The sequence below is a fragment of the Rattus rattus genome, chromosome 1, assembly GCF_011064425.1.
Source record: "Rattus rattus isolate New Zealand chromosome 1, Rrattus_CSIRO_v1, whole genome shotgun sequence".
Lineage (NCBI taxonomy): Eukaryota > Metazoa > Chordata > Mammalia > Rodentia > Muridae > Rattus > Rattus rattus.
This window is the reverse complement of record NC_046154.1, coordinates 72,637,446-72,663,918: the sequence shown is the minus strand read 5'-3', so window position 1 is coordinate 72,663,918 and position 26,473 is coordinate 72,637,446. Positions and strand designations below refer to the sequence as shown.

General features: G+C 39.6%; 1 protein-coding gene across 1 annotated transcript in view; it reads left to right on the top strand.

Annotated features, from left to right (window-relative positions):
• Lurap1l (leucine rich adaptor protein 1 like) overlaps window positions 1–26,160 on the top strand; it is a 40,605-nt gene extending 14,445 nt beyond the window's left edge. The window contains exon 2 of the mRNA XM_032902450.1: window positions 25,417–26,160. Within this exon, the coding sequence (XP_032758341.1) occupies window positions 25,417–25,791 (375 nt within the window). The 3' untranslated portion in view covers window positions 25,792–26,160. The remainder of the gene's footprint in view (window positions 1–25,416) is intronic.
• The last annotated feature ends 313 nt before the right edge of the window (window positions 26,161–26,473 follow it).

The following is a 26,473-nucleotide window of genomic DNA, read 5'->3' as shown; positions in this document are numbered from 1 at the left end:
GACTATTAAACTTGTATGTGATATAAATATTTCAAAAATATTTGTTCTCTTCCTGTTGACTCTAAACCCATTTTATAATGGTTTTGTGGTTTTATAATTCAGTCTCGATAAATTAAATTTGCCTGGGTTACCATATCGAAGTCTTCTACAGAAAAAAATTAAATACTTCAATCATCCTAATGACACAGATACATAATTCTCCACTCCTAGGAGGAACAGAAGTCTGATCACACTGTGCATACAGCATCATTTTATTGAGGGCATTTCGTTTCATTTGCATGATTTCTTCTGCAGTTGTTTTCACTGTAGAAGGTACACCTTGTCATTTCTATCCTCACCTCTATGGGAGCCCAGTCCCTTGCTTGATATTGTTTTACTGTTTTTTTTTTAAGTTTTCCCCATGTAACTGTCATGGAAAAGATTTATTTATTTTCATGTGTGTGAGTGTTTTGCTTGCATGTTTGTCTTGCATGCCTGGTGGCCGCAGAGGTCAACAGGGTGTTGGGATGACCTGGAGCTGGAGTTACAGATGGTTGTGGGCCACCCTGTGTATGCTGGGAATTGAACCTGGGTCCTCTGGAAGAGCAGCCAGTACTCTTAAGTTCTGAGCCATCTCTCTGATCTTTCTATGTGACTGTCTTAAACATCATTTGTATTATATGACTACTTGCCTTTTGTGTGTGCTGCTCTATAGTACTACATGTTTAACTCATTCCTTAGATTTTAATTTTCATGAATACTTTATACATTCATGTTATGTTCAAATAATTCCTAGCCCAAGGAATAAGTGTCATTGTTTTTACATGATTTTCGAATTCCTGATGGAGGTTTCTCTTGTCACATTGAATTTTTTATCTGTGAAAGTGTCTAGCATTCTGTTTTCAGAGTTCTTTCATGGGGTAGAGTAGCAGGTTCCACTTTAGAGCTGCTAAGAACTAGGCCTGAATCTCATCCCCAGCGATTCCTAGCAGAATGACTTCTATCAGGTTGCTGTTTGGAGACTATAGCTACCACTTATGGATGTTAATAAGTATAGGGAAAAGGACATACATTGAAGTATTAGTTATAGTGTACGACACTAAAGCTGTTTAAACATAACTTGCCTTTGTCTGTACTGTAATTATTATCTATTATCTATTATTATCTATTATTATTTATTATTATTCATTTATGATCTATCCCTGTCAGTACGGACACTACCTTGAACATTATTTCTCCATGACATGATAGAGGAAAACCGATAGAAAAAGAACACAGCGCTCCGCTCCCTCTGCAGTCTGTGGCTGACAGAAGCTTCTCCGCCCCCATCCCCTAGAACTGTACTGAAGGGGACTTGGCCTCTTTGCAGAACTCAGCACATCACTGCAGGTCCTCCTGTACCCTGCTTCCAGAGCAGCGGACTCTCATAATTGCAAAAATCAGCCCAGGAAGCTCATCCTGCTGTCACTGGAGGAAAAGCCAGTGGCAGTGAGAATCACAGCCTGGTTGAAGCCGTGCGGGCAAATCGTTAAGAGACAAGTTCCACGTTCAGTTGTAATCGTGATCCGGAACCAGGGGGAGACAGACCACAGAAGCCAGGCGGTTTTACTGATGTCAGAGGAGTCTCTGCGCTACAGATTAGATTTTGAAGCTCTGTCTGCCAAGATTTTAACTGCCGTAAAAGCATCTTATATTCTCCTGAGTGGTTGTACGTAAGATGAGCTTTTGTTGTTCATGTGTTCAAATGTAGGGAAGCATGGAGTCTTTGTTTTAATTTAGGAAATGCTATAAGAATTTTAAGAGGTTATTTTTGATTTTGTTATTTTTTTTAACTTTGGCCTAGCAGGGAGAAATCAACGTAACAAAACTTCATTTTAAAAATTTATACACAAGAGAAAGTATATAATTTGATGTCCTGGCTAAGGCAGTGATGAAAAATACTACCCAACAAAATCCAGGCATTCATTTTCACTCTGTGGGCATTGCTTGTTCCCTTGTAATCAACTCTACAACCACCTCCAAGTAATGGTTGGATTTCCCTTACTCCAGGACAATAATGGAATGCTACTTCTATGGGCAGACTCCTACCTGAGGCTGTCGAGGCACTGTCATAGTTGAGTGAGAGTTTTATGCATCACTCTTTCCTATGTCTGCATTATAATAGAAGGCATGTGTATGCGTAAAGTTGCAAATGAAAAATTTCAGGTCACATTAGGTTAGGCAATCCCATGAGCAAGGATCGTACACTTGGACTTAGGAGCTGATGTCTGGACCTGTCCTGATGAATTCATTAGGTACCATCTGCTCTAATAATTCCTGCCACCAACTGTCATAGTCTACAGTGTAGCAAGTTCTTATCTACAGTTCTCTGACATTTGTTTATGAGTTTTTCTACTTGGATAAGACTGACATTGTATCATGAAAGGCACTAGCAAACTGCAGGTCTCTTAGTTTTGAAGGACACATAAGAATTGTGGGAAAATTAGGAGCCTCCAACGCCCGCCTCGCTTGAATGGCGTCTGCTTCACTCCTTTCACCTTCATTTTGATATAAATTGAGGAAAGCGAATCATTTTATTCCCAGCAGCTCTTTAAAATGTGTTGACCCATCTGTTGCCATATGTCAGGCATCTGCTTTTATCATCCTCATCTGTGGTCCTGCAAAAAGAGAGGCAATGAATTAACATTGAATATATGCTAATTTGTCATGCTGGAGCAGCTATTTTTGAGACATTGAATCTGGCGGCAGCAATTTTCAGAATTAGCAATATTAGAGGCTTAGAATAGAAAGCACAAGTATATTTGTATTCTCAGCCACCTCTTGAGAGTCAGTAATTGTAAAGTCTTTGTCATCCCCCCTTTGTATCAGTAAGCTGTGAGGAGAGAGCTCATTAACCATTTATGCTTATCTGTACGCCATCTTTTCATTGGTGCGTTGAAACATCCACTTGGGAGTTTATCAACCAAGTTCAAATACACAAGCCTTCGGAACAGTATAGTGTCACTACCAGATATTCAGATTTAAATGTTATAAATGAACATTATAGTCCCTTAAATAATATGGATTGCCTATGTTTTTTGTCTTTTTCCCCTCTTCCCTTCCGCTCTCCTTCCTTCCCTTCCCCCTTTCTTTCTTTTTTGTTTCCTCCTTGTTGATTTGGAGGCAGAGTCCCACAGTGTAGCCTTGCTGGCAGGGATCTCTATGTATGTGTGCCAGGCTGGCCTCAAACTCTTAAGAGATCCACCTGCCTCTGCCTGCCAAGTGGTGGGATTAAAAGTGCTCGGGTATCCAGCTGATTGGACACATTTGCAGTAATAAGTCAACTTTTAAATAACACATTGGAACAAATAAACAACCCAATTTTTATGAGAAATAAAATTCAGTACAATTATTTTTGTGCCATGTATGACGGTCATGCCTTCAATCACAGAAGGCCAACTTGGTCTATACAGAGTTTCAGGCCAGCCAGTTTGTAAATAACTAATTAGCTAAATGAGCAAACAGATAAATAATTCTAACTTCCTTGAATATGGCAGGCATTTAAAAATTTATGCATACTAATTTTTATTATTTACATTTAAGGTGAACAGGATGCTGTGCTTTCAGAGTTAAGTGACTTCATAGTTACATAAATTAATATGCTCATAGACTACCATTTAAGATATTGTTGTGGTAAGATATTTAAAATCTGCTCTCTTAACAAATTCCTGATATGCCATATTGTATTATTAACCATTGTCCTTGTATATATTAGATCTGTGGGCTAATGGATTCCACATATCTGCAGCTTAGTAATTTGACCTATTTCAAATTCAGAGGATGCAGCTAAATTCTGTTATGTACAGGCTACATACAATATATCATGCAGTTCCACCATGGTATCAACATTTCATGAAATAGAGAGCCAATGGAAAAAGTCTTAAGTAACCTGTCCAACAGACAGAAACGCAAGAATGACTCCATGGAAGAATAGGATTTCATCCTGTCCTTTGAAGTCAAAACTTGGCTTGTTGTTTGTTTGAATAAGGAATCAAGCTGTTTGAGTTTCTCTTTTACCCTACCTACATTTGGAAACTCAAACTCATAACTCATACAGGTTTAGAAGTAATAATAATAATAATAATAATAATAATAATAATAATAATAATAATAGCAAGTCATGGACTCTATTGCCCCTTCCAGAGTTTAGATTTCAAGGAACTATTTATGTAAACTCCTACAAAATGTGGAAACTATGCCCTAGTGAAGTTATTGGACTATTTAATATGTTAGTAATTTCCACAGTTAAGTAATGTTTGTAAGAGTCTCTGTCCTGTCAAGTCCAAACAGAAAAATAAAACACTTCTTTTAGTTAATTTCTAGCCGTAAAGTTAATTGTGATTTCCAAGGCATAAAGCAACAGAACATTTTGGGGCCTTTACATCTTGATAAAGATCATAATCCTTATCTTTAGTGCTATAATATTTTTCTAGTGAGTTGTTTAAGTAGAAAATGTAGTCTCTTAATTATACTTATTACATAGCCATCCCTGTAGGCCCATTCATCCAAAAACTTTGAAGCACTCCAAGAGCTGTAGCGGCTGTGGTCCTTGGAGAAGCCTCACATTAGCCTATGACGTTAAATGTCTTTGAGAATATTGCGAACCTTACTGGTAGGAAGTGGTGATGTTTCCTGAGCATTGTGAGCCTCCATGGCCTCTGAAAGAGCATCAACATAAATTCTCCTCCCCTCTTTCCCCCAAAAGAAAATTTGTTCCTAGAGTGACCTCAGATCATTTAAAAAAGAAAAAAAAGTTTTTCTGTATCTGTTTCATTTGACTATTTAAGGGTGCTTGTGTTTCATGAAAGGGCAGTAAAAGGCAACCTGAGGGAGCACCTCAGTGGACAGGCCAAGTTGGTCCCGTGAGGAATCACCACCATGCAACTGGCTTAGTGAAAAGGAATTTTATTGGGGAAAGGGAAGGGGACCTGGAAAAGGTGTAGAGGCAGAGAAAGAAGGTGGTCAGAGAAGAACAGAAAGAGTGAGGAAAGAGGAAGGGAGGAAGAGGCTGGCTGGAAGGAAGAGAAAATAGGTTCTTCCTCTTGGGTTTTGTGGGGAAGAGAGCAGAGAAGCAGGGGAGGGAAGGGTTTGGGGAGTGGAGAATAGGAGATGGAGAGAGGTAGAGAGAGGAAGAGTGCTGAGAGGGGGGAGGGGTGAGAGAGACAGAGACAGAGAGAGACAGAGACAGACAGAGACAGACAGAGGCCGGACAGAGTTGGGGTAGCCAAGCAATCTTTCTTATACACCTGACTCCCATCTGGCTCCCACCTGGCTTCCACCTGGCAGGTGGCTCATCAAGCTGTTGCTAGGTAACTATTGGGCAGAGCCTAGCAGACTTGTAAGTCAACAATGCTACTATAAGAGAAAATCTCATTTTTACCTTTTTGTCTGAAACTAGCTCCTCCTGTATGTAGTGCTCAAGCAGTCCTCAAACTAACATCTCTAGCCTCAACCTATGAAGTAGCTGGGAGTTATTGGCATGCACAACTGTGTTCAACAGATAACTTTTCAAAAATTAAAACATAAAGTGTATTCGGAAGTTAAAATTGGGAAGAATGAGTTTTACTGCTTTTAAGTCATGTGGCTATTTCCTTTGTTCCATTTTTTTTTTTAAAGACATAAATTGGAGAAGTTTAAGAACATGCCCCTCAAAGGATAAACAACTCAAAACCCAAGAGGAAGAACCTATTTTCAATGAGAGTTGAAGGCCAGCTGAACTGAGTTTATGGGGAGGAAATGGAGATCAGAATAAGAATTTGGTGTCAGGGCTCTGGGCTTTTCAGTGTCATCCTCAAAAGGCACTTCTTGGTTTCAAAACTGACTGAGAAAAGGGAAACTGCCTGGGAGTGCTTCACAAGTGCAAATTAAGCCTCTTTTTATTCTCATAACAATTGCTCCAGAGAGGACCTGTCACTTTGAACTCGGGAGGATGAGATAATTACATGCAGTTTAGAGAACTGCACTTGAGGATGTAGCACTCATCCTGTAGAGACTTGATTAAATCAATCAGGCCGGAAATTTTTACAGCTGTTTCTTACATGACCAATCAGTTTTCTCTGATATCCTTTGCTAGCATTATTGGTGCATTCTTGCCCACAAGATGAGAAAGAATTGCCTTGAGTTGCCCATGAAGCCCTGCACAGTGAAATATGATTTCCAAGGAAGTTCACTTAGCACCTTGCAGCCAAGCAAAGTCAAATCCGTGGATCAAGAAATATGAAGAAAATACACTGAAGCTTCTCCTTGTAATATGCTGTCCTCGCCTTCCCCATCTCCAAGACACACCACTACCTTACCTTACCTTTAACCACACTCTTCATCCTAGCTCTTCCTGTTGGATTGTCAGCATTAAGCACAAAGAGATCGTAGCCTCTCTACACAAGTTGTTATTTTTCTCATTCTCAACTCAAATGATTTCCTACCTCATGGCTTCTTTCCCCAACAGCAGGGAGTCTACTAGTCTCTGCATACCGTGACATGCTGTGTCCTCTGCTCTTCCTCTCTCACCTATTTCTTTGGTGTAGGTTGCCATCTGTGTCCTACACTGGGATCCATGAATAGGATGAACACATGCTGAAGAGCACGGGTCCACTTTGTCACTTGTCTGTTAGTGACTGTCATTGATCAGTGTTTCTGCTTCACCCATATAAAGAGTTCAATACCTCAGAAAATTGTTATCTACGTATAAACTTTCTCCCAATGCATTTTCTTAAAAAAAAATCAGTGATAGATTGTTCTAATCATTACCAAGTAATCGGAGAATCCTTTCATTTTCTCTGAAAACGCTACAGTGGTCATGTAGTTCTAACAAGTTCTTTTTTTTTGAGAGTCATGTCATTTGAGGACTGGAGGGAATTTTATAAATGATCTTTATTATTCTCATCTATCAAATGGGGCAACAAGAACATATGGGAAGACTTTCGTAATCAGTCAAGGCTATGCTACTAGTGGTAACAAAACTAACTTCAAGGTTATGTTCTCTTCACAAGGCCCTCAGCTGGATTATCAACAGATGTTTGCATTACAAAGCATCTTAGCAGTAAATAAAGAGCAAAACACCCATCACCTCCATTTTAAATCTATTTCCATATTATTTATGCTGTAAATGGATCTGTCTATACATCCACATTATAGTAGTGATTTTATGGGGAGTTTAGCTCTTGAGTAAATGGCACAGAGACATCTGATTTTATAAACAAGCTGCTGGCACTATGCTGGGCAGATTCTGAACTATTCTAACCTGACTAGTCTACTAATATGCAGATATGTGCCATTACTTGCCAACTCAGTCTTGCTCTGTTCTATGTGTATCCTCAGGGTGAGCTTCTCTTAGTCTCCAGCTCATGGTCCATCCTCCTGCTCCATCATGCTCCACGGCAACTTCCTCTTCCCTTTTCCTTTGTCGTTCTCTCTTCTGGTCCCTACCAGACATTTCCTCACTCTCTCCAGAGTTCTACCTTCCTTTCTCCCCTGCCCAGTCACAGACACAGTTGCCAATCAGACATAATTGGCAAGAATTCTTTATAGCACATCGTTGGTCAACACAATGTCCATGTTTAGACTTTGGGGCAGATAACTCAGCATCTGTACACATGACACAGAAGACCAACCCCAATATCATAGCACACACATCATAACACATTCAAACTCGAGAGACTCCTACATGTCCTAATAAACTTGTTTTCGTGAGTGAAAGTAAAATTCTTGAAGGAAACTAAATTAGCAAGAATGACTAGATGTAAAGCTATTTTAGTGACTCCAAATTCACTTAGAATTCATTAGCATAAAAACTGTTTAAAATGGTGCCGGCCAAAGGGATTATTTAAATACTTCTAAAGGGTGAGGTAGCAGTATATGACTTGAGTTATTGATGATTCCATGGTGGCACTTCAGGTGTCACTAAGCTATTTGTAGAGATATAAGCAGCTAAGGAAGAGTCTTGCTGAGTCATCACAACACTTGGTAGATGCGAAATCACAGTAAGATGTAGAAACTGATGGCTGGTCTCCCTATGTGCATTCTGGCATAAAGCTCCTAAAGTCCTTGCAGTTTTCAAAGTAGCAAGTGTCTTCTGTCACGACAGTGAGTTGACTGAAGACTATCCATCCACTCGGCATGGGAACTGGTTACCACAGCAGGACCAAAGCATGATTACATGATTGGAATCTCAGTCAGAAACCCTAACTCTGGGACCAATAAAGGGATGAAGGTTGGTTGGGGATATTAACTGACCAAGCTTATTTATTGAAGCCTCTATGAAAACACACAAGGACAGGGTTTGGAAGGTTTTACTTAACCTGTAGTGCCTCCTGGAGAGACCACTTACTAGAAAAGGCATGAAAGCTGTGTGAACCTTCTTTCTTACCTTGTATCCTTTAAAATATGCTGGTAAATCCAAGGAAGACATTGCACTAAGGTCTGTCAGAGATACTAGCAACCTGTTTATCCTTAAGAGGAGAAACCTAGGAACTGGGTATTATACATAGGTGGTTGGTCAGAAGCATGGGGAAACAACCTGGAGCTCTCATTAAAAGGGAGACTAAACCTGTTGGACCTGGTGACATCTGCAGAGGCACAGCACCTGGACTGATCTGTGCTGAACTGAGGCTACACAGCTGCATGTCTTACACACTGACCTGTTTGCTTGGACCTATGTGGAAAAATGTTTACTTCATACCTTCTGATCTCCTGTGCTGGCATTTCTGTCTGTATTCTTAGAGACAGATAATCAGGCATAAATACAAAAGGAATAAAAGCAATCTATTTCTTCCTCATGGAATTCTCCTTGCTCCTACTCAAAAGATGTGTTTCTGAAACGATTGTTATATGAACAAAAGGTGAGGAATGAATAAATTAAGATGAATGACGAGCTGAAGGCAAGGGACACAAACTTAAAGATCGAATGGTATGCCACTGGCGTGCTTTCTACCTGCCCGCTTCTTCTGCATTATCTATACTGTACTAAAACTACCTGTGTCTGACTGCATTTTCCTAAGATTCCTCTCAGCCACTATCAGCTGATACCATTAAAAAACATGTTTCTTCAAACGAGGCAAAGAACAGTAGAAACAAGCTTTTGCTGAGGACATACAGCTCTGTGATTGCAGCCATTAGCATGGAAAGGGTGGATGAAGGAAGACGCCAAGGCCAGAGTTCCAACGAGAAGAAAAGCACTTGAAAAAGTTCTCCAGGAAGCATCTTGACCTCCTCCTTTCTCCCCTGCCCCCTTTTAATCCCTTGCAGCTGGGATTTAGAAAATCCAGTTCTCCCATCTAGCTCTCTTGTGTTTTGTAAACATTTTTGTTGGGTCCCAGCATGATTGTTCTGTGGCTTCTATCTAGCTTTTGTCATGGCCAGCATCCACCTAGAGCCCCTTACAAGACAAGCTGGGCTACAAAAGACATTTGAAAATTTTACCCCCTGAGTTAGGGCTTCTATTTAGCGGCGAAAGTTGGAAAGATTCTTGGAGTAGATTTAGTTAATTGATTAAAACACTGCCACATGTACTTAAAGGTTTGAAGTTATGACACTTTAAAAATAAAGGTATATCTACTTTTTAATTTGATGTGTATGAGTGTTCTGCTATGTGGCAAGTGTGTAAACACAGTACATGTATGACTGGTGATCATGAAGGTTAAAAGAAGATAGTTTTGGATCCCCTAGGTCTGGAGTTATAGATGGTTATAAGTTGCCATGTGGGTGCTGGGAACACAACTCAGTCCCTCTAGAAGAGCAACCAGTTCTTAAACACTGAGCCTTCTCTCTAGTCCCCTCATAGTCTTTTGAATTTTATTATTTATTACTCTGTATATGTGTGATGTATGTATGCATGAGCACACATACATATATGCTTTTATATGGCTTCTGGTGATTGAAGTCAGGACAGGTTTTGTGTACTGAGGGACTTTACCCACTAATCCATCCTGCTCGTCATGCATGTTATTTATTAGTTTATTAGTGAGTGGTAAAAGATTTCTCAGTTAAGTCCACAGTCTGTGTCTGACTGCGTTCTCATAAGATTCCTCTCAGTCACTATGAAACCGCAGTTCCATGGTCTTGGGCACAGGACACTAGAAAACACAGGCCACCAATTTCAAAATGTTATTTTCTTCCTTAGTGGAAGAAAGTAGTTTTCTTCACAAACCTTAGCAAACTGACAAGCAGACAACAAAGAGCAGCTGGCCATATCCTCTATTCCCTCCCAGAGTCCCCAATAGATCTCTGCCCCTCACAGGGACCATCAAGTCATCCCATCATGAAACTAGATTGTCAGGGTATCCTCCAAAGTTATAGACTGTGAGACTTCTGGCCTCGGTGTTCAGGAGTTACTGAAGTGGCTGTTTATACACGGTTTGTTTCTGCGGCACCCTCGGCTATGTAATTAACCCTGCCATTATCTAGTTGTGAAATGGGTGTGATGTGATCACAGAGTTAAAAACATGAGGCTGCGTGGTCAGGATTAGAAACAACAAGGCAAGCAAACCAGAACAACAACAACAACAAAAGCACCTGCCCAAGAGAAACCAAGTGCTTGGAAGGCGAGGTTCCTCTCCTATTGCTTTCTTTGAGTCCATGAGCACATTAGACAATTCCCTAGGAGCAGCTCTTGCCTTGAACCCACAGTGCTCCTTGGGTCAGGCAGCAAGTAGCAAACTTGACTGTCACAAGAAACTCAGAAGGAGCATGTCAATATTGTCAGGGCATTTAGTTTTAGAAACCAGAGTTAGATAAATGTGCTGTATATTTTCCCAGGAAAAATCCTAAGACCAAATTCCTCATTTAGAAACAAAACTGTCAAATGTCCCTTGAAACAACAAAATCATCATCTTTTCTACCTGCAGATGTTATTGATTTGTACATCTCTGAGACACACATTTTTTTGCACAATTATTAGAGCTTTGTATTGAATTATTTGCACAATTAATTACAACACAGTACATGTAGTGACACACACACACACACACACACATACACACACACACTGGCAGTGGGACTCAAACCAGGTGAGACACACATTTTCAGGTTCAGTTAAAACATCCCAGGTCTGAGCAAAATAGGGAATAAATAGTTAATTATGTGAGGAAAAAGCCCATAGACTACCAGGCCATAACCTTAAGCTATTTTAGCATATTATTGAGGATATGTTGAAATTTTAAACATTTTCAAGTGGTGGATAAGATTATGAAATATGTTTAGATAAGATGTGATTTTCCAAGGAAGTTTATAAATTTATGGTAAAAAAGATCATAGTAAATTATTTTCAATCTTTTCTGATAGCCCCAGAGAACAAACAATAAAGTAATGGAGTTTATTTCTCGATGGTGAAGTTCTTCACTTTGAGTGACAAATCCCTCAGCTAGCTCTATGGATATTAAGAGTGTGTCACACACCCAGTCTATCCATAATGCTAATGTTAAGCTTCTTATTAGCTCTTTAAAAAACAAACAAACACACACACAAACAAAAAGAGTGCCCCTTTGGCTGTTATTCAACTATGCCATGCTATTTGAATCAACAACCGAAGTCTAAGTGGTATATTGCCAGTGGGTTGTGGAAGAGACCAGTTGTCTCAACCTAGACTGCGAAGACATTTCCAGGCAGTGCAGCTTGAGGGAAGGAAGAACACTCCATACTTTACTGAGCTTCATCCTGGCTCTCCTTCGATATTTAAGGGTAATGCTGTCAATATGCAATGTCCTTTGACAGTATTGATTTCCCCCTTCTCACTTGGCTTTTTATGCTGTTCTGGACTGTTTCTAGAATTTTCTCTGACTTTCTGTGACTGTTGGGTGTGAAAAAAGAGCTGAGTTAGGAGGCCATTAAGTAATAGCCTGAGTCAGAGTTAGATTTTGTTTACTGTTGTTTCTAGCTGTGGGTGTCACAGTCTAAAACTTCCTCTTGGCTACTCTCGTATCCCTCACTTTTCTTAGACAATCTTAACTAGGGTCAGAAGCACTTTCCCACTTAACCCCAGGTTATGTAGGAGTATCTAGGTTGCTGGGATGGTGGACTATGGCACAGTGTTCTGTACTGAACCTCACTTGAATGGTTTCCTTCTCTCAGCTAGGTTATGCTTTAGGAAAACCTACTTTTGTTAGTCTCTGTAAAACAATCTCCTTTACAGTGAGATCTGCTCCAGGAGACCAGGAAAGTCTGGAGTATGTACTTCAGAGTGTTTCGTCTGCCAGAAACCCCAGCGATCATGAGAAGGCAGCAGGACTCCCAGAGGTGAAACTGTAAAGTGTGGAGGTCTGGAGACCATGCCTAACTCACAAGCAGAGGCCACTGAACCTTAGCAACTCACAAATTGTCCTTTAAACATTGCTACTGACAAACTTGTGCTTCTGGACTTCTGTTTCTATACATAATGATTTTACTAACCTGTGTCCCAGGCCACAGTTTGCCTTGTGACCTCAGTTCTCTGCTTATTCCAATTGTTGACCTGCAGTTTGTCCAGCTATTTTCTTATTGTGAAGACCAGCATGTTACTTGTCAGATTGGGAACCATGATGAAAATGATCAGCTTCAGCATTCTGTGTGTGTGTGTGTGTGTGTGTGTGTGTGTGTGTGTGTGTGTGTGTGTGTGTGTGTGTGACATACTTATCTACAAATTGATATTTAAGGCAGCAACCTAAGTATATGGCACATGAAGCTTATAATAAATGATATACTTTTTTAGTATCCTAAAACTTTTTAATAGCGGAGACTGAAGAAATCACTAGAGCAGTCGGTCAATGTCCTGCAGTGAATGTTGGGAGCTGCTCTTCCATTCATTGCTTCCACCCAATGAGGTGTCGATCACTGCCCTGATCTGGAGGGTTCTACTTGAAATCTCCCAAAATACTTGGCCAGCATTTGTATGGAAATCAGACCAGGCTGATGCTCTCGTACCGTAAAGGATGTTAGATGGGGCCAAATCACTAGCAGTCGTCGAAAAGGAGTATCATGGTGAGATGTCACTGGCTCAGTTATATTCCCTATGCAAAAGGATCGTTCTACTATGTGGATCCATTATAAAGAAAATGGATTAACATATGAAAAATCTGGTTTATAGGAGGCTACTCAACAGGAAACTTTTATTCCCATCTTATGTACCTTCCTTTTTTTTTTTCTCTTTTGAGGCCAACTCAAAGTGCACTTTCCAATTAAATGAACCATTTCGAAAAGAAAAATTGTGATAGAAGAAAATTGGAAATATTGAAATGTCCATACTGTTAGCATTTTGTTTAAGCTTCGCCTGCAGGCGATGGTGGGCACGTGGATATATGACGGTTGTCATGGCAACAGATGCATGGGCACCTCCAAACTCCTGACCACACTGTACCTGACTGTTGTGATGTGCATTTAGATCTGCTGGTCAGGGTGACTTTTCATTCACCCTCAGGACTATGATATGAGGACTATGATGTGAGTGATCGCTACGGAGTGTCTCCACTGTGCCATCAATTATCAAACCTTTCTGCCACTATCACTCCTCAGTGCAATAAACAGCGTGCTCTGGTGAAGAATGTTTGCCCTGTTGGAAATCTGGATAGCTAGTTAAATATTGACCTTGTAAGTACTTAACTACTTACTTATTTGTTAAACACCGAATTGTTAGTTATTAGAAGAGTAGCATCCCATAGACACACAGGTCTGACATTCTCTCAAATTATCCTGAAGCTGAAACACTTCCAGGCCCTTGCTAATCAAAGTGTGGTCAGATTATCACACCGTCTATTTATTAGTGATTCATGGGCCCCCAAACTCAGTAGCATCAAAAAAAGCACACTGTTTCAGAGTTTCTGTGAGTCAGGGGTCTGGGTATATTTTCATTGAGTGCCTGTGACTCACAAATTCTCACAGCACCCATTAAGGTGTAAGGTGCGGTTGGAGTAGGAGCTGCGGTCTTCTCAAGGCTGAATTTTGGAACAATTTGCTTCAAAGGCTCACTGAGGTTCTGTGGTGGTGGACAGATCTTTCCACTGTCCTAGCTATTGCCTGGAGCTCAATTACTTACTATGTGGAGCTCAGAGTAGGGCTGTTTACAGCTGGGAAGAGGGCTTTCTTCACACAGGAGCCATGCTCTTTGGAACTTTTATCAGATGGGTTGCCATGCTACTCTTTAGAAACCAGGCCACAGGCCAGATCTATAGAGAATGATAAGGACGACCAGGGCTATTGATCGGGAGAGGGAATGATTGAGATATATGCTCCAGGCTTCCTATGAGTTAGTATGAACTGAGTGCTTGCTTGAAATGCAGCATCATGGAACTAGTAAACAAAATTTGTATTTTAGCACAATTCTCAGGAGACTGATGTATATGTCCAAGCTTGCTGTCTTTATTTTCTCTTGTGATAAAATTTACTGAATAAAGCAGCTCGAGGGAGTAAAGGGTTATTTTGCTCATATATAGTTCTAGGTTATGGTCCACCCTATCCAGGAAGTCCCAGGACAGGAGCATGCCAGAACTGGCTCACTGCTGTCAAGGAGCACAGAACAACAAATGCATGGTGTGGCTCAGTTCACATTCTTGACTTTATTTCAGCCCAAGATCCACAGCCCAGGGTATGATCAGCACAATGGGCAGGGCTTTCCACCTCAGTTATCTTAATCAAGATAACCTTCCCCGTGCCAGAGGTCCATCAACCAGTTGGGTTGAGGTTGTGTCAAGTTAATAGCATCTGACCTCATAGTTGGAGAGCCCTTCCCTATGAGTAGGGTCCATTCAGTTTATTCTGTTGCAGAAACTGTTTTCTCAATTTTAAGATCAGTTTTCTGGACAATTCCCTTTCCCTTATTCAACAAATAGGTGAAAAGCAAAGGTGACTAGAGCACGCATGACTTGATGCTGTTTTCAGGCTGAGACTAGAATTGGAGAAATAAGGAAGATGCAGAGGACATGAGAACTGAGACCAAAAGATAGAATGGTGGATGGCATGAAGAAAATGAAGAGGTGGCTGGAGAGCTGGCTCAGTGCCTAAGAGGACTTGCTGCTCTTGTAGAGGACCTGGATTTAATCCCCAGTATTCACATGGTGGCTGGTTCACAGCTGTTTTTAACTCTTCCCAGGGGATCTGACACCAGCCATGCACATGGTACACGGAAATAAATACAGGTAAAGCACTCATATACATACAATTATAAAATAAATGAGTGTAAAGGCAATGTTAAGACTTTAAAGAAGCTAACTAGAAAGCAGAAGATTATAGCCCTATTTCTTTGACAACACTTATTCTTCAACAACTGTATACTATGCATATTAATTATAATGGTAAATGCCTTTTATTGCCTGGATTTATTTGATTCTACCTACCAAAACACCAAAGTGTTGAACATATTTTAGAAATATAGCCACTAGATCACTTCAGTACAAGCATATAAATGCATAACTGAATTTCAACACTTTAATTATGCTGTCCCATTTACTTCATGTTCCAACAGATCCAATAATCTACACGTAGAACTGGACAATTTCCATAAAAGACATCTTAACATTTGAGTCAGTGTCTTCCTATGTAACTCAGGTAGCAGCCTCAGCCTGTCAAATATCTGGATGATAGACATGTAGTACCTATTGTCTTCCTTGACAATAATTTCACTGTTTTACATTTATCTCAAATTATATTTAGTGGGAAAGACAAGGTACATTTTATTATATATATATATATATATATATATATATATATGTGTGTGTGTGTGTGTGTGAGAGAGAGAGAGAGAGAGAGAGAGCGAGAGAGAGAGATATCCCAGCCCTAAGGTATAAAATATAAGTCCCTAAATGTACTCATTACAAAATATAATAGGTTAGGTAAAGCCTTTGTCTGTATGATCCCAGTGGTTCTAAAAACCAACACGTATTAGGATACATTAGCTACTTATTAAAACTTCAAAAGCTTTGGGAGTCACTATTAAAACTTTAGTTATGTATGCAAACCTAAAAATCAGTATTATTCACAATGATATTCAACTACATCTTCATGATTTTACTGTTTTTTGACTTTTAGTTATAATATTGCAGCAAGTGTCTTAGAGGAAAGCTGCACCCATGGATCTCAATAATCTGGTTATCTAAATAAGACCTAAAATGTGGAAAGATTGGTTAGCATGGCAACATGCCTAGTGGAAGCTCATCAGGCTCTATAAGGTAGATGAAGAGCTATAAGCAGTTAGTGGCTGAGAGGAAGGATAAGCTTTCCCCGAGAAGAGGCCCTTGATATGTTATCTAATCCCAAGTGGTCAGCCCTTAACAGTAATACAAACACTAAATGGACTCAGGACTCAGAGAGTTTGTGTGTGTGTGTGTGTGTGTGTGTGTGTGTGTGTGTGTGTGTGTGTATGTGTGCGTGCGCGCACGCAACATTAATAAAGAATAAGAAAACATAATTTTGAGATGGTAGGGCACAGGGATATTAGAGGAGTTGGAGACAGAGTCGAAATGATTTAAAATTAGTACTCACATGAAGTTCCCATGATTCTTTTCTGTTTATATCTAAGACATGAAAACACTGTGTATGATTTTTTTCTGAACACTTGGTCAATCATGTTTGCTGTTGTCACATTGCTAACTTCAAACTGGCTGATAGATGAATTCATACACAGAAAGTGGAAAACACTATAAATAAATCCTTGGATTTTAATTAATTGATTTCAGACTTTAAAAAGTCGAGAGACTATTTTAACACTGAAGACTAAACTTTGAAATGTCCCTGTTGGCTGGAGACATGGCTCGATGACTAAGAACATTGGCTGGTCTTCTAGAGCACATTGTTCATTTCCCAGAACCCACATAGAAGCTGTCAACCATCTGTAACACTGAAGGCACCCAGGATGTAAGTAGTGCATAGGTGTACATGCAGACAAAAAATCTATACACATAAAATTCAAATTAAATACATTTTGAAATGTCCCTGTTACTTTACTAAGAGTGAAAAGCAAAATAAAATAATGCATATCCGAAACCAGTTATATAATTCACCAAAGAAATTGCTGACATTGATAGACCAGTAACATAAGTGTAAAGCTCACAGAGGTTTCACTTTTAATGAACATAATTTGTACTTGAGAAAGTGTAACCACAGGTAACTGCCATATTTAATGATAAACAATTATTAAGAAAAGTCAGTGAAATGCAAGCAATTCTATCTGTGTAGGTTGCCATACATCCAAGACTTCAGAAAGAATGAATAAGGCATTTCTTGAGAATCAGTTGGTTATAAGGAGTTTATAACAAAAGGTACTTTATATGTTACTGAAATGGTATCACACATTTTTCATGTTAGCCCAATTTATTTTGCATTCATTTATATGGTAGAGTTTGGGTTTGGTTCTCCAAAGGCCCATGTGTACTTGGCTTGATTTTTAACTTTGTGACAGAACTGGGAACTGGAAACATTTAAACATGTACAGCCTTCTAGACGGATGTTGACTCACTGGGCGGTATGTCTTGCTACTGGGATCCCAGCCTCTCTTTCTCAACCATCTCTACTTAAATAGGCCTCCTTCATATGCATCTCTCTGTGAAGTATTATTCTGCCACATCCTCCAAGTGTGCTATGTGAAACCACGAGGCAAAATAAACCTTAATACCTCAGTTATTTCAACAGAGTGGTAGGATGTTAGTCACTGTTTCATTGATGTGATGAAACACCATGACCAAAAGCAACTTGTAGGGGGCGCAGGATTTATTTGGCTTACAATTCCATGTAGAAGTTAGGCCCTGGTTCTTCCTTCAAGCTCCATGTTCCCAGAAATAAGACTTCAACTCAAAATGTGTTTACAAATACCTTGGTCATGTAGCTGAACTCTTCGCTGACTAGTTATAACTTAAACGATCCCATTTATTCTAGCCTGTATTCTGCCATGTGGCTGTGTTAAGATATCATGTAACTGTCTTGTCACATCTTCCCAGAATCTTCTGTACCTGGCTCTATCCCAGAATTCTCTCTCCTCCTGGGTGTCCCAGCTCCATTTCCTGCCTAAGCTGTAGGTGATAGGCTTTTTAATTGATAGGCAATGCATCCATAAAATACACAAGATGTTCTTTTTGCACTTCCACATTGCACAGACCATGGACAAATGCATTCAGCATTTCTTATAGAATCAAGGACCACCGTGGGACGGACTCTCCCCATCAATCACTAATTAATAAAATGCCTTATAGCAGGATCTTATGGAAGAGTTTTCTCAGTTGCGTTTCTGTACTTTCACATAACTTTAGCTTATGACAGGTTGACATAGAACTAGGCAGCACAATAAAACATTGGGTCTCCCAGTAAATAGGTGTAAATGTTTCCATGTATTGGCTAGTGATTTGGCTTTTGAACACTTGGCATTATATGGCCCTGCATCCTCCTCTTAGAACATAGCCTACATATAACAGAGAAACACAGTACTATGACCTGAACCTCATCTGAAAATACTGCTTTAAGGTCTACTTCGAAAAGATAGCTATGCAGAATATTTATGTCAGTGGACATACTTCTGATATATGCTCTCTGTGGACCAGCTTCTCTCTGGTGAATGTTTGCTAACTCACTCTAAAGAAATCTTGGCTTGGGTAATTTTCAGTCTGCTGCTGCATTAGCCTCAATTAAACTTCAGACATGAATAGGTAAAGTTGACTTTCAGTCCATTAGACTGTACCTGATAGGATAAGGAAGAAAGGCTGTGTAACTCACTTTAGTAATCAGAAGACTCATTGAGAGGGCACTGATCAGTACACATCCACTAGCTTCACGCTGGAACTGGTTGCAGATTCTGCAGTCACAGGTACCTCTTTTAAATAACCAAACTAGCTTTCTGTGTCATTGAAAGTATCCTTGGCCAGCTGCTTGATGACTGGTTTTTGTCAGTAATACAATCATAGGGGTAGTTACTCAGCCCCAAGGCTCTGGGAGAAGAGCAAACTGTTCACTTCTACCAGTGAGCAACACACATGAGGGATGGCAAAGTTGACTGATATAAAAATTAACCCCTCCTTTTTCAGTTAAAAACAATTTTTGCTCTAAATTTTGAGCCAAATGAGAAAGGTGTATGTAGTGAAGGCTTTTCTCCTGAAGGTTCTAATGAAACGTCAGCTAATAGAAATGACATCTAGCGACTTCTCAGACTAAGGGGAGACAGCAGTGTCCTTGTGGATCTGCTGAGAAAGGCAGATGTATATATATGCTGTGTTATATAGCTATCAATAAAACTTCTGGAGAATTCAAGTATGAGTAAGCAGAGATTCTCCTGCGATCATCAAATGGGTATGTGATGAGTTTGGAGAAGGAACAGAAGTGTACACTAGGAGGTTACACAGTGGGGATGTGCATGCCATGGATAATTTTATGTGAATTTGACATAAGCTAGAGTCATTTTGGATAAGAAAACCAACCACAATCAAAAAATATCTATACCAAGCCCATTGTGGGTGATCACACCCCTGGAGTATGGGTCCTGGAGTCTATAAGAGGAAGCAATTCATGAGGAACAAACCTGTAAGAAACAATCTCCCATGGCCTCTGCGTCAGTTCCTGCTTCTTCTAGATTCTTGTCCTGACTTCCATTGTTAGTGAACGATGATGTGAGCGTGTAAGATGAACTTAACCCTTTCCTCCCCAAGTTATTTTTGGTCTTGGCATTTTATCACAATGATGGCAGTCCTAACTAAGACCACAAATAAACAAAGCTAAGATACAGAAAAGGCAATAGTCCAGGCACCTTTCCAATATCATTCCAGCTAGTATTTAAAATTTAAATATATGTAAAATTAAGTAAGGTAAAAAGTGGGAGATAAATATGACTATAAGAGCTTTGTCCAGAAGCAAATACTTTCTGTTGCTGTAACTGGGAGGGAAAAAGAAGCAAATGTGTATCATTTTCTTGGCTGGAAACTAGGAGGAGAGCATTACATTAAAAGGCTTATCTAACCTCTTCTCTTTGTCCTATGAATTTAATGATGGGCTTGCATAAAACTTTTCTTAATTTGTATTGTACCTCTCAGGACATTTGGGATTTATATCATGGGTTTTATAGTAGGATGATGTAACTGGGGACGGCAGGCTTTATTTGTTCAATCAACTTGCCATTAGTATATAAAAGGGTGAAAATATAAAGGACTTTATGAGCGGTGTCTTACCCAGTCCTCCAGGATGACCAGACAACAGGAGAAATTCCCCTATTTGTAAGATACATTCAGCCGCTCATGTGCATGTTGATTAATATAAAGAGTAGTTTTTTAAATAAAGGGTGGCACCATTTAATAAAAAATATATTTATGTTCCAAGGGAAGCATACCGTTTTTTACTTAATATTATTTTGTGGGTGCATTTGTATGGTGCATATATGTCAGTAAAGGCTTGCGTGTGCCACAGCATGCCTGGGGGAAACAGAGGCAACTTTCAGGAGTTAGCTATTTCCTTCTGCAAAGAGATCAGGGATGGAAATCAGGTTATAAGCTTTGCGCAGCAAGTGTTTTTACCTTATAACCTAGAACATAATTTTATTTTTTATTAAATGGTGAGAGTCCAGATTTTTATTATCACACAGTTTCTGGTAAGCCAAGTAAAATTCATGCTGGCTTCGAATTTCAGTGTTTAGCTGCAAGCTTTTTGCTAGCTACACTTCATGGTGAAAGTATTCAGCAGCAACTGTCTGTCTCGTTTGGCCCATATGATTTCCTCATAGCAAAAATGATTTATTAAACACACAATCTCAAGGAAGAAAAAGAATATGTTAGAATGGAAAGAAACGCTGGGATTTTACAGGAGCACAGTAATGTTTTCTTATAATGTGATATCTGAAATGAAACCTCGGTGGGAAACAGAGACAAGTACATGAGGCTTGGGCTAAATTCAGTCTTAGCGAACAGGATTCCTCTTTGTTTCACAGAACTCGCTTTGGCATTCCTATTGAGCCCCGTAGCTCATAGAAAAATGAATACAATCTCATGATTTTTCTTTACTCTGGGGAATTGGAAATCCTACGCACCAACTTGTATACCCTCAGACCACAGGGAGATTATGTCGTGGGCAGACTTAGACCTTGGACCATGTTCCACCTTGAGTTTTAATTCTCTGATTTAAAACAAATTATTTTTGTTTATGTGTATGGGTGTTTTGCCTGCATGTAATGTCCATGCACCACTTACAGGCCCAGTGCCTTCAGATCTCCTGGAACTGGAGTTAGAGATGATTTTTAGGTCACACTGTGGATGTTGGAAATTTAACTCTAGTCCTTTGGAAGATCAGCCGGTTCCATTTATCACTGAACCATCTCTTCAACCCCCTCAGTTCTTTGGTTAACTGAAAATTTGACTGTGTTCTTCCTTGAACTCCCATCATGCTAATTCATAACTTGCATTCTTTCAGAGGAAAAGGATCATGCAGGGCCAGCAAGATGGCTCTGGTAAATGTTGGTAAATACGCTTTCTCCCAAGCCTAATAACCTGATGTTGATCCCTGAGACCCACATGGTGTGTCAGACCCTTGAATGACTTTTACTTATGTCTAGGATACCTATAAATTCCCACCCTTTACACAGATAAATACATTAGTAAGTAAATGTATTATGAAAATTGTTTTGAAAAGGAATATTTGGAAGAAAACAGGCCTCGGAAAATGTGTTGTTGGGAGCCACTGATCTTTCTAGGTCCCTCATTGGTCATTCAAATTTGGTATAAACCCAGCTCATCATTTGTCAGAAATGACGTGGAAGTTTTAGCACAGAGACCAAAGACATGTTTGGCACAAATCTGAGGGTTGGAAGACTCAGTGTGAAGGCAAAACACACAGCAGGAATTGTAACGATCAGAATCGCACTTGCGGAATGAGGAGAGAAAGGAGAAGATACCGACATCGCTTTGAATCAGTCAGTCAGGACACTTGTACTGGGGAAGCAGAGACGAGGTTTGTTTGGTCTCTTTGTTCAATTCCTTTCACTGGGTGTTTGCAGAACACCTGTGCTGTGCTAGGACAAGTTATCGCCACTGAGCAAACAGAATCATGTGTGCACTGTGACTCACAGCTTGAAGTCCGCTTCCCTTTTGGAGGCTATCTTAGACTTAAGGTAGGGAGAGTCTATACGAGTTACTCAGTGCCAGAGTCCTGGGAATGAATAGAAATAGGATTATCTGCTTGGGAATGCTTCAGACCTATGGTTGTTTCGTCCTGATGACTTTTCTTCCTTTCGAGTCTTATACCACCAGCCTACCACAAAGGTCGTCTTCTGAAGGGGTCCATTCTGCAGCATAGCTGATGTCTGGTCATTGAACGTATTTTGTCAGAGTAGATGCTATGTGCCAAGTACTCCTCTAGGACTTAGCAAGCAGTGGTAATTAGGCAGACAAAGTTGCTAGTGCTCGGAAACTCCTTTAGGCACAAGTAATAAGCAAATTGATTTCAACGAGTCATAAATATTGTACAGGAAATAATAGTCATGAAACTCAGTCTAACTGGGCTTGAGGACTGGGCATGATTAATCAGGAATATGAGCTGTACGTGCTGATAATGTGGAAGCTTTGAGCTTGAGGAGGGCCCCAACTGGCAGTATCAACAGAGTAAAGTCACAGTACTTATAAAACCCTAGCTGAGAGAACCACAGGTTCCTGCCACTGTGGTAAAGCTACTCTGCTCTGCAACCTTCGCTAGGACCAAGATGAATCACAGCACGAAAAAGGTGTGGCAGCCATTGGAGAAGCACTGTGATTCAGTTTTTGATGGATTGCTCATATTCCCAGGGTTTATCAATACCATAACCACACCTTAGTTCTGGAAGAAAGCCACGGGTAACAGACAAGAACTCCTGGAACAGACCAGTAGCCAATCACAAAACCCAGCACATCTGGCAGTCTGAAGAGACTGCTTACTGTCCTGTAGGACAAGGGATAGACACACAACTATAATCATTATCTGCATCAACAGGTTATAACCTTGTTACTTTCTCCCACCTTCCCCAACAATAACTCAATAGACTGAATGTTTTGCTTTTTGCAGTAAAAGATTTCCTTACTTAAATCATTTCATGGTCAAGAGAATCTTGTTTCTTCATTGTCTGCCTTTTGTTTGTTTGTTTGTTTTTTATTGATCAATTAAATTAAAAAAAAGTATTAGATACTACCATTATACAAGACCAAAATTACTGACAGAAAATGTATTTTTAGTACATATTAACCCTTGATTGTATCAACAGTTTCTGGAAGTCTGAGTTTATTAATAATTAAGAGCTGATATGTCAAAGATTTTAAAATATGGCTAAAAATTTAAAACGTATTTGGGAAAGACTTTACAATATAGGAGGGCAGTGAGAATGGCTTTCGTAAGAGGCTTATTTACTTAATTGAGAAGAGCAATATATAATCACATATGTTTGTCATATATATGACAAATCAGTGCTACTATGCGATGGCACAAAATTCAGCAATGTTGTAAGATAGAAATGTAAAGTCCTACAGAAGCTTCATGGATCAACATGGGAGATTAGAGTCAGTAAGCTGGGAGTAGTCCACCAAGAGGAGTGAGGAAGCTTTGGAGAAATGATGAACGGTGATGGTCCACTAGTTCATGCTCAGAGCTCAACCAAGGCAAGGTGTTTTTATGGGCAAAACAGGCACCTGGGAACAGGCACCTATTGTCCATTTAGAGAGTGGCTGGGAAAAGATCACATTGATCTTGCTCCGTGCATGTAGTGGCATGGGAAATTTCTTCAGCTTCAGTGGCTGACTGAAAAATTTTGTGTGAGTTTGACCCACTGGTTTTCTTTGCTCATCTGTGGAGCTATGTGTGCACTGTTGATATTTGTAAATACTTGTATTATTTGTAATTTGAACTCTGTCTTGATGACTTATAAGGTATGTGGATAAATGTGAACACACAGACTTGCAGAAAGGCTCCGTCTTGGTCATAGTCATTGCAAATTTTTTGAAGCAGCATAAAAATAATAATAAAAAAGTTTGAGACTTACTGAGTTCACCCCCTTCTGTTTGAGAACACCAAAAAGAGTACTAATTTTAACCTGTTACTGTCTGCGTGGTTTATTCTTTATGCTTTTTACTAAGAAGATGCAGAACTTGCTTTAATACCTTAGAGAATTTTAAAATGTACTTTGTACTTACTAATTTTTCATTTATATTTTCATTATTTTTTGAAAATTGTATTGTAGAGTGGAGCTTTCTTCCTTCTTTCTTTTCCCCTGTCTCTGTAACTATGTATCAGCGTTTTTTTTTTTTAAGATTTATTTATTCATTTATTATATATAAGTACACTGTAGCTGTCTTCAGCACACCATAAGAGGCAAGCACTCTTATTCCACCATGTGGTTGCTGGGAATTGAACTCAGGATCTCTGGAAGAGCAGTCAGTGCTCTTAACTGCTGAGCCATCTCTCCAGCCCATGTATCAGCTTTGAAGCCAGAACACTATAGGCAAGCACTCCATTCACCTAGCACTGTTCCCAGCGGCTCTGTGGTAGAGGAGATTTTGTCCCTCCCTGTTTGTTCACACATTCACTGTTCACCTTCAGTTATGGATTAACTCCTCAGCAGGAAGTCCTTTTGCATGAAAGCACTTTTCTGATGACAATAGGCTTCTGTTTGTGGTTTGAGTCACCCAAGAATGGATGCCTTTGATAAGTCTAGAAACCTACATATCTCAAGATCTCTCTGTCTTATAGAGAGAATTAGCATGGCTTTTTGGGTTTCTATCCCAAGTGGGAAGAGTGGGAATTTATTTTTAAAACTGTAATGAATGTGAGAAGGCCCTCTTGTGGCCAGCCAGGTCCCTGCCACCCGGTTTGGTTCCCCTTACAAGCAAATGCATTGTCTAGAGTTCATGTAGATGCAGTTAGAAGGGTTGCCATTTTCTACTTATTCTTAACTTTTTCCCCTGTGGTTTTTAGTTCTCTTTGAAAGATGAAAATCATAATGCCTGCAGTACCGGGTAACTAGATTTTTCTAATGAATCAATAATTCATTTTTTCATAATGTTGCATGTTATCATTTAATAAGCAGAGGAATCTATAAGACTAATGATTTCTTAACTTTCTTGGTTGTCACATCCAGTTCCATATTAGTATTCATAAGTTAATCCAGAAAGAATGCATTTCTTAATAAACAACTTGGCATTTGATAGGTGTGTTCAAGGAGCTTTACTGGAGTCAGAAATACAATGGATTTTTGTTTGTTTTTTGTTTTCTTGGTGTTTTTGGGGGAGGCAGTTAGGAGCCTAATGCATATGTCAAGAAGTGAGTTCTTGATTCTGACTTCTACTAGGAGTCAATAATTTCCAAAAAGGATGAAACAAACGTGTGTGCGTGTGTGTGTGTGTGTGTGTGTGTGTGTGTGTGTGTGTGTGTGTGTGTGTGTGGTTTATGAGCGAATTTGAGATTTTTCTTGAGTATAGAATAACTAGCATGTCTTTCTTCTTTCCCTCTCTGTCATAGGTTAACCTCAGAGCCACTGATGTAAGGCTCATGCGTCAATTGCTCCTCATCAATGAGAGCATCGAGTCCATCAAGTGGATGATTGAGGAAAAGGCCACCATTACCAGCCGAGGCAGCAGTCTCAGTGGCAGCCTGTGTAGTTTGCTGGAGAGTCAGAGCACCTCCTTACGTGGCAGCTACAACAGCCTCCATGATGGCAGTGATGGGCTGGATGGCATCTCGGTAGGGAGCTACCTGGACACTTTGGCAGATGATGTACCAGGCCATCAGACCCCTTCAGACTTGGATCAGTTCAGTGACAGCTCCATCATAGAGGACTCTCAAGCTCTGCACAAGCATCCCAAGCTGGATTCTGAGTACTACTGCTTTGGCTAATGATCCACGTTTTTGCATGGGACTGATGTGCAATTAACTTGTATGTATCCTTCTTCTCTGCTGCTATATTTTTGGTGTGATTTATTTTAATAAGGCAACCTTTTTAAAGAAGCTTATTTTTAAACGGCTTAATGAAATTTCTGTTGCTCCTAATACTTCTCATCTAGACTGATTTATTTTTCTCTGTTACATCTCTATTTTTATTTATTGTAATAATCTTTCTCCCTTCTCTTACAGTAGCACAGACAAAGTAGAGGAGGAAAATAAGCAATAATTGTTTCTGCTTTTGTTTTCAGAGTGAGGGGTCAGGGATTATATGAAACACTTTGCTAAATTTTACAATAAACCAAAGTCTGATCACTTCCTTCATCCTGTTGTGTGTTGTGTTAAATGATTTGAGATTTCTATGTGCCAGAAGATATGAAGATATTTTACTGTTTGTATATTAAATTAAACTACCTATTTGGACAAAGTAGACATTATTTCAAAGCCAGAATGTGTTCCTGCATGATAAGCTTGTGCTCTTACCCATGTCACTGACATTTGGAAAACCCAAACTGCATAGACTTGATTTAGACTACTCCAGTGTCAGAATTGGAGATTAGTTTTAGAATCAATGAGTTTAACTCAAATCTTGAGTTTACGTGTCTTACAATATGTATTATACTACTAGATTTCAAAA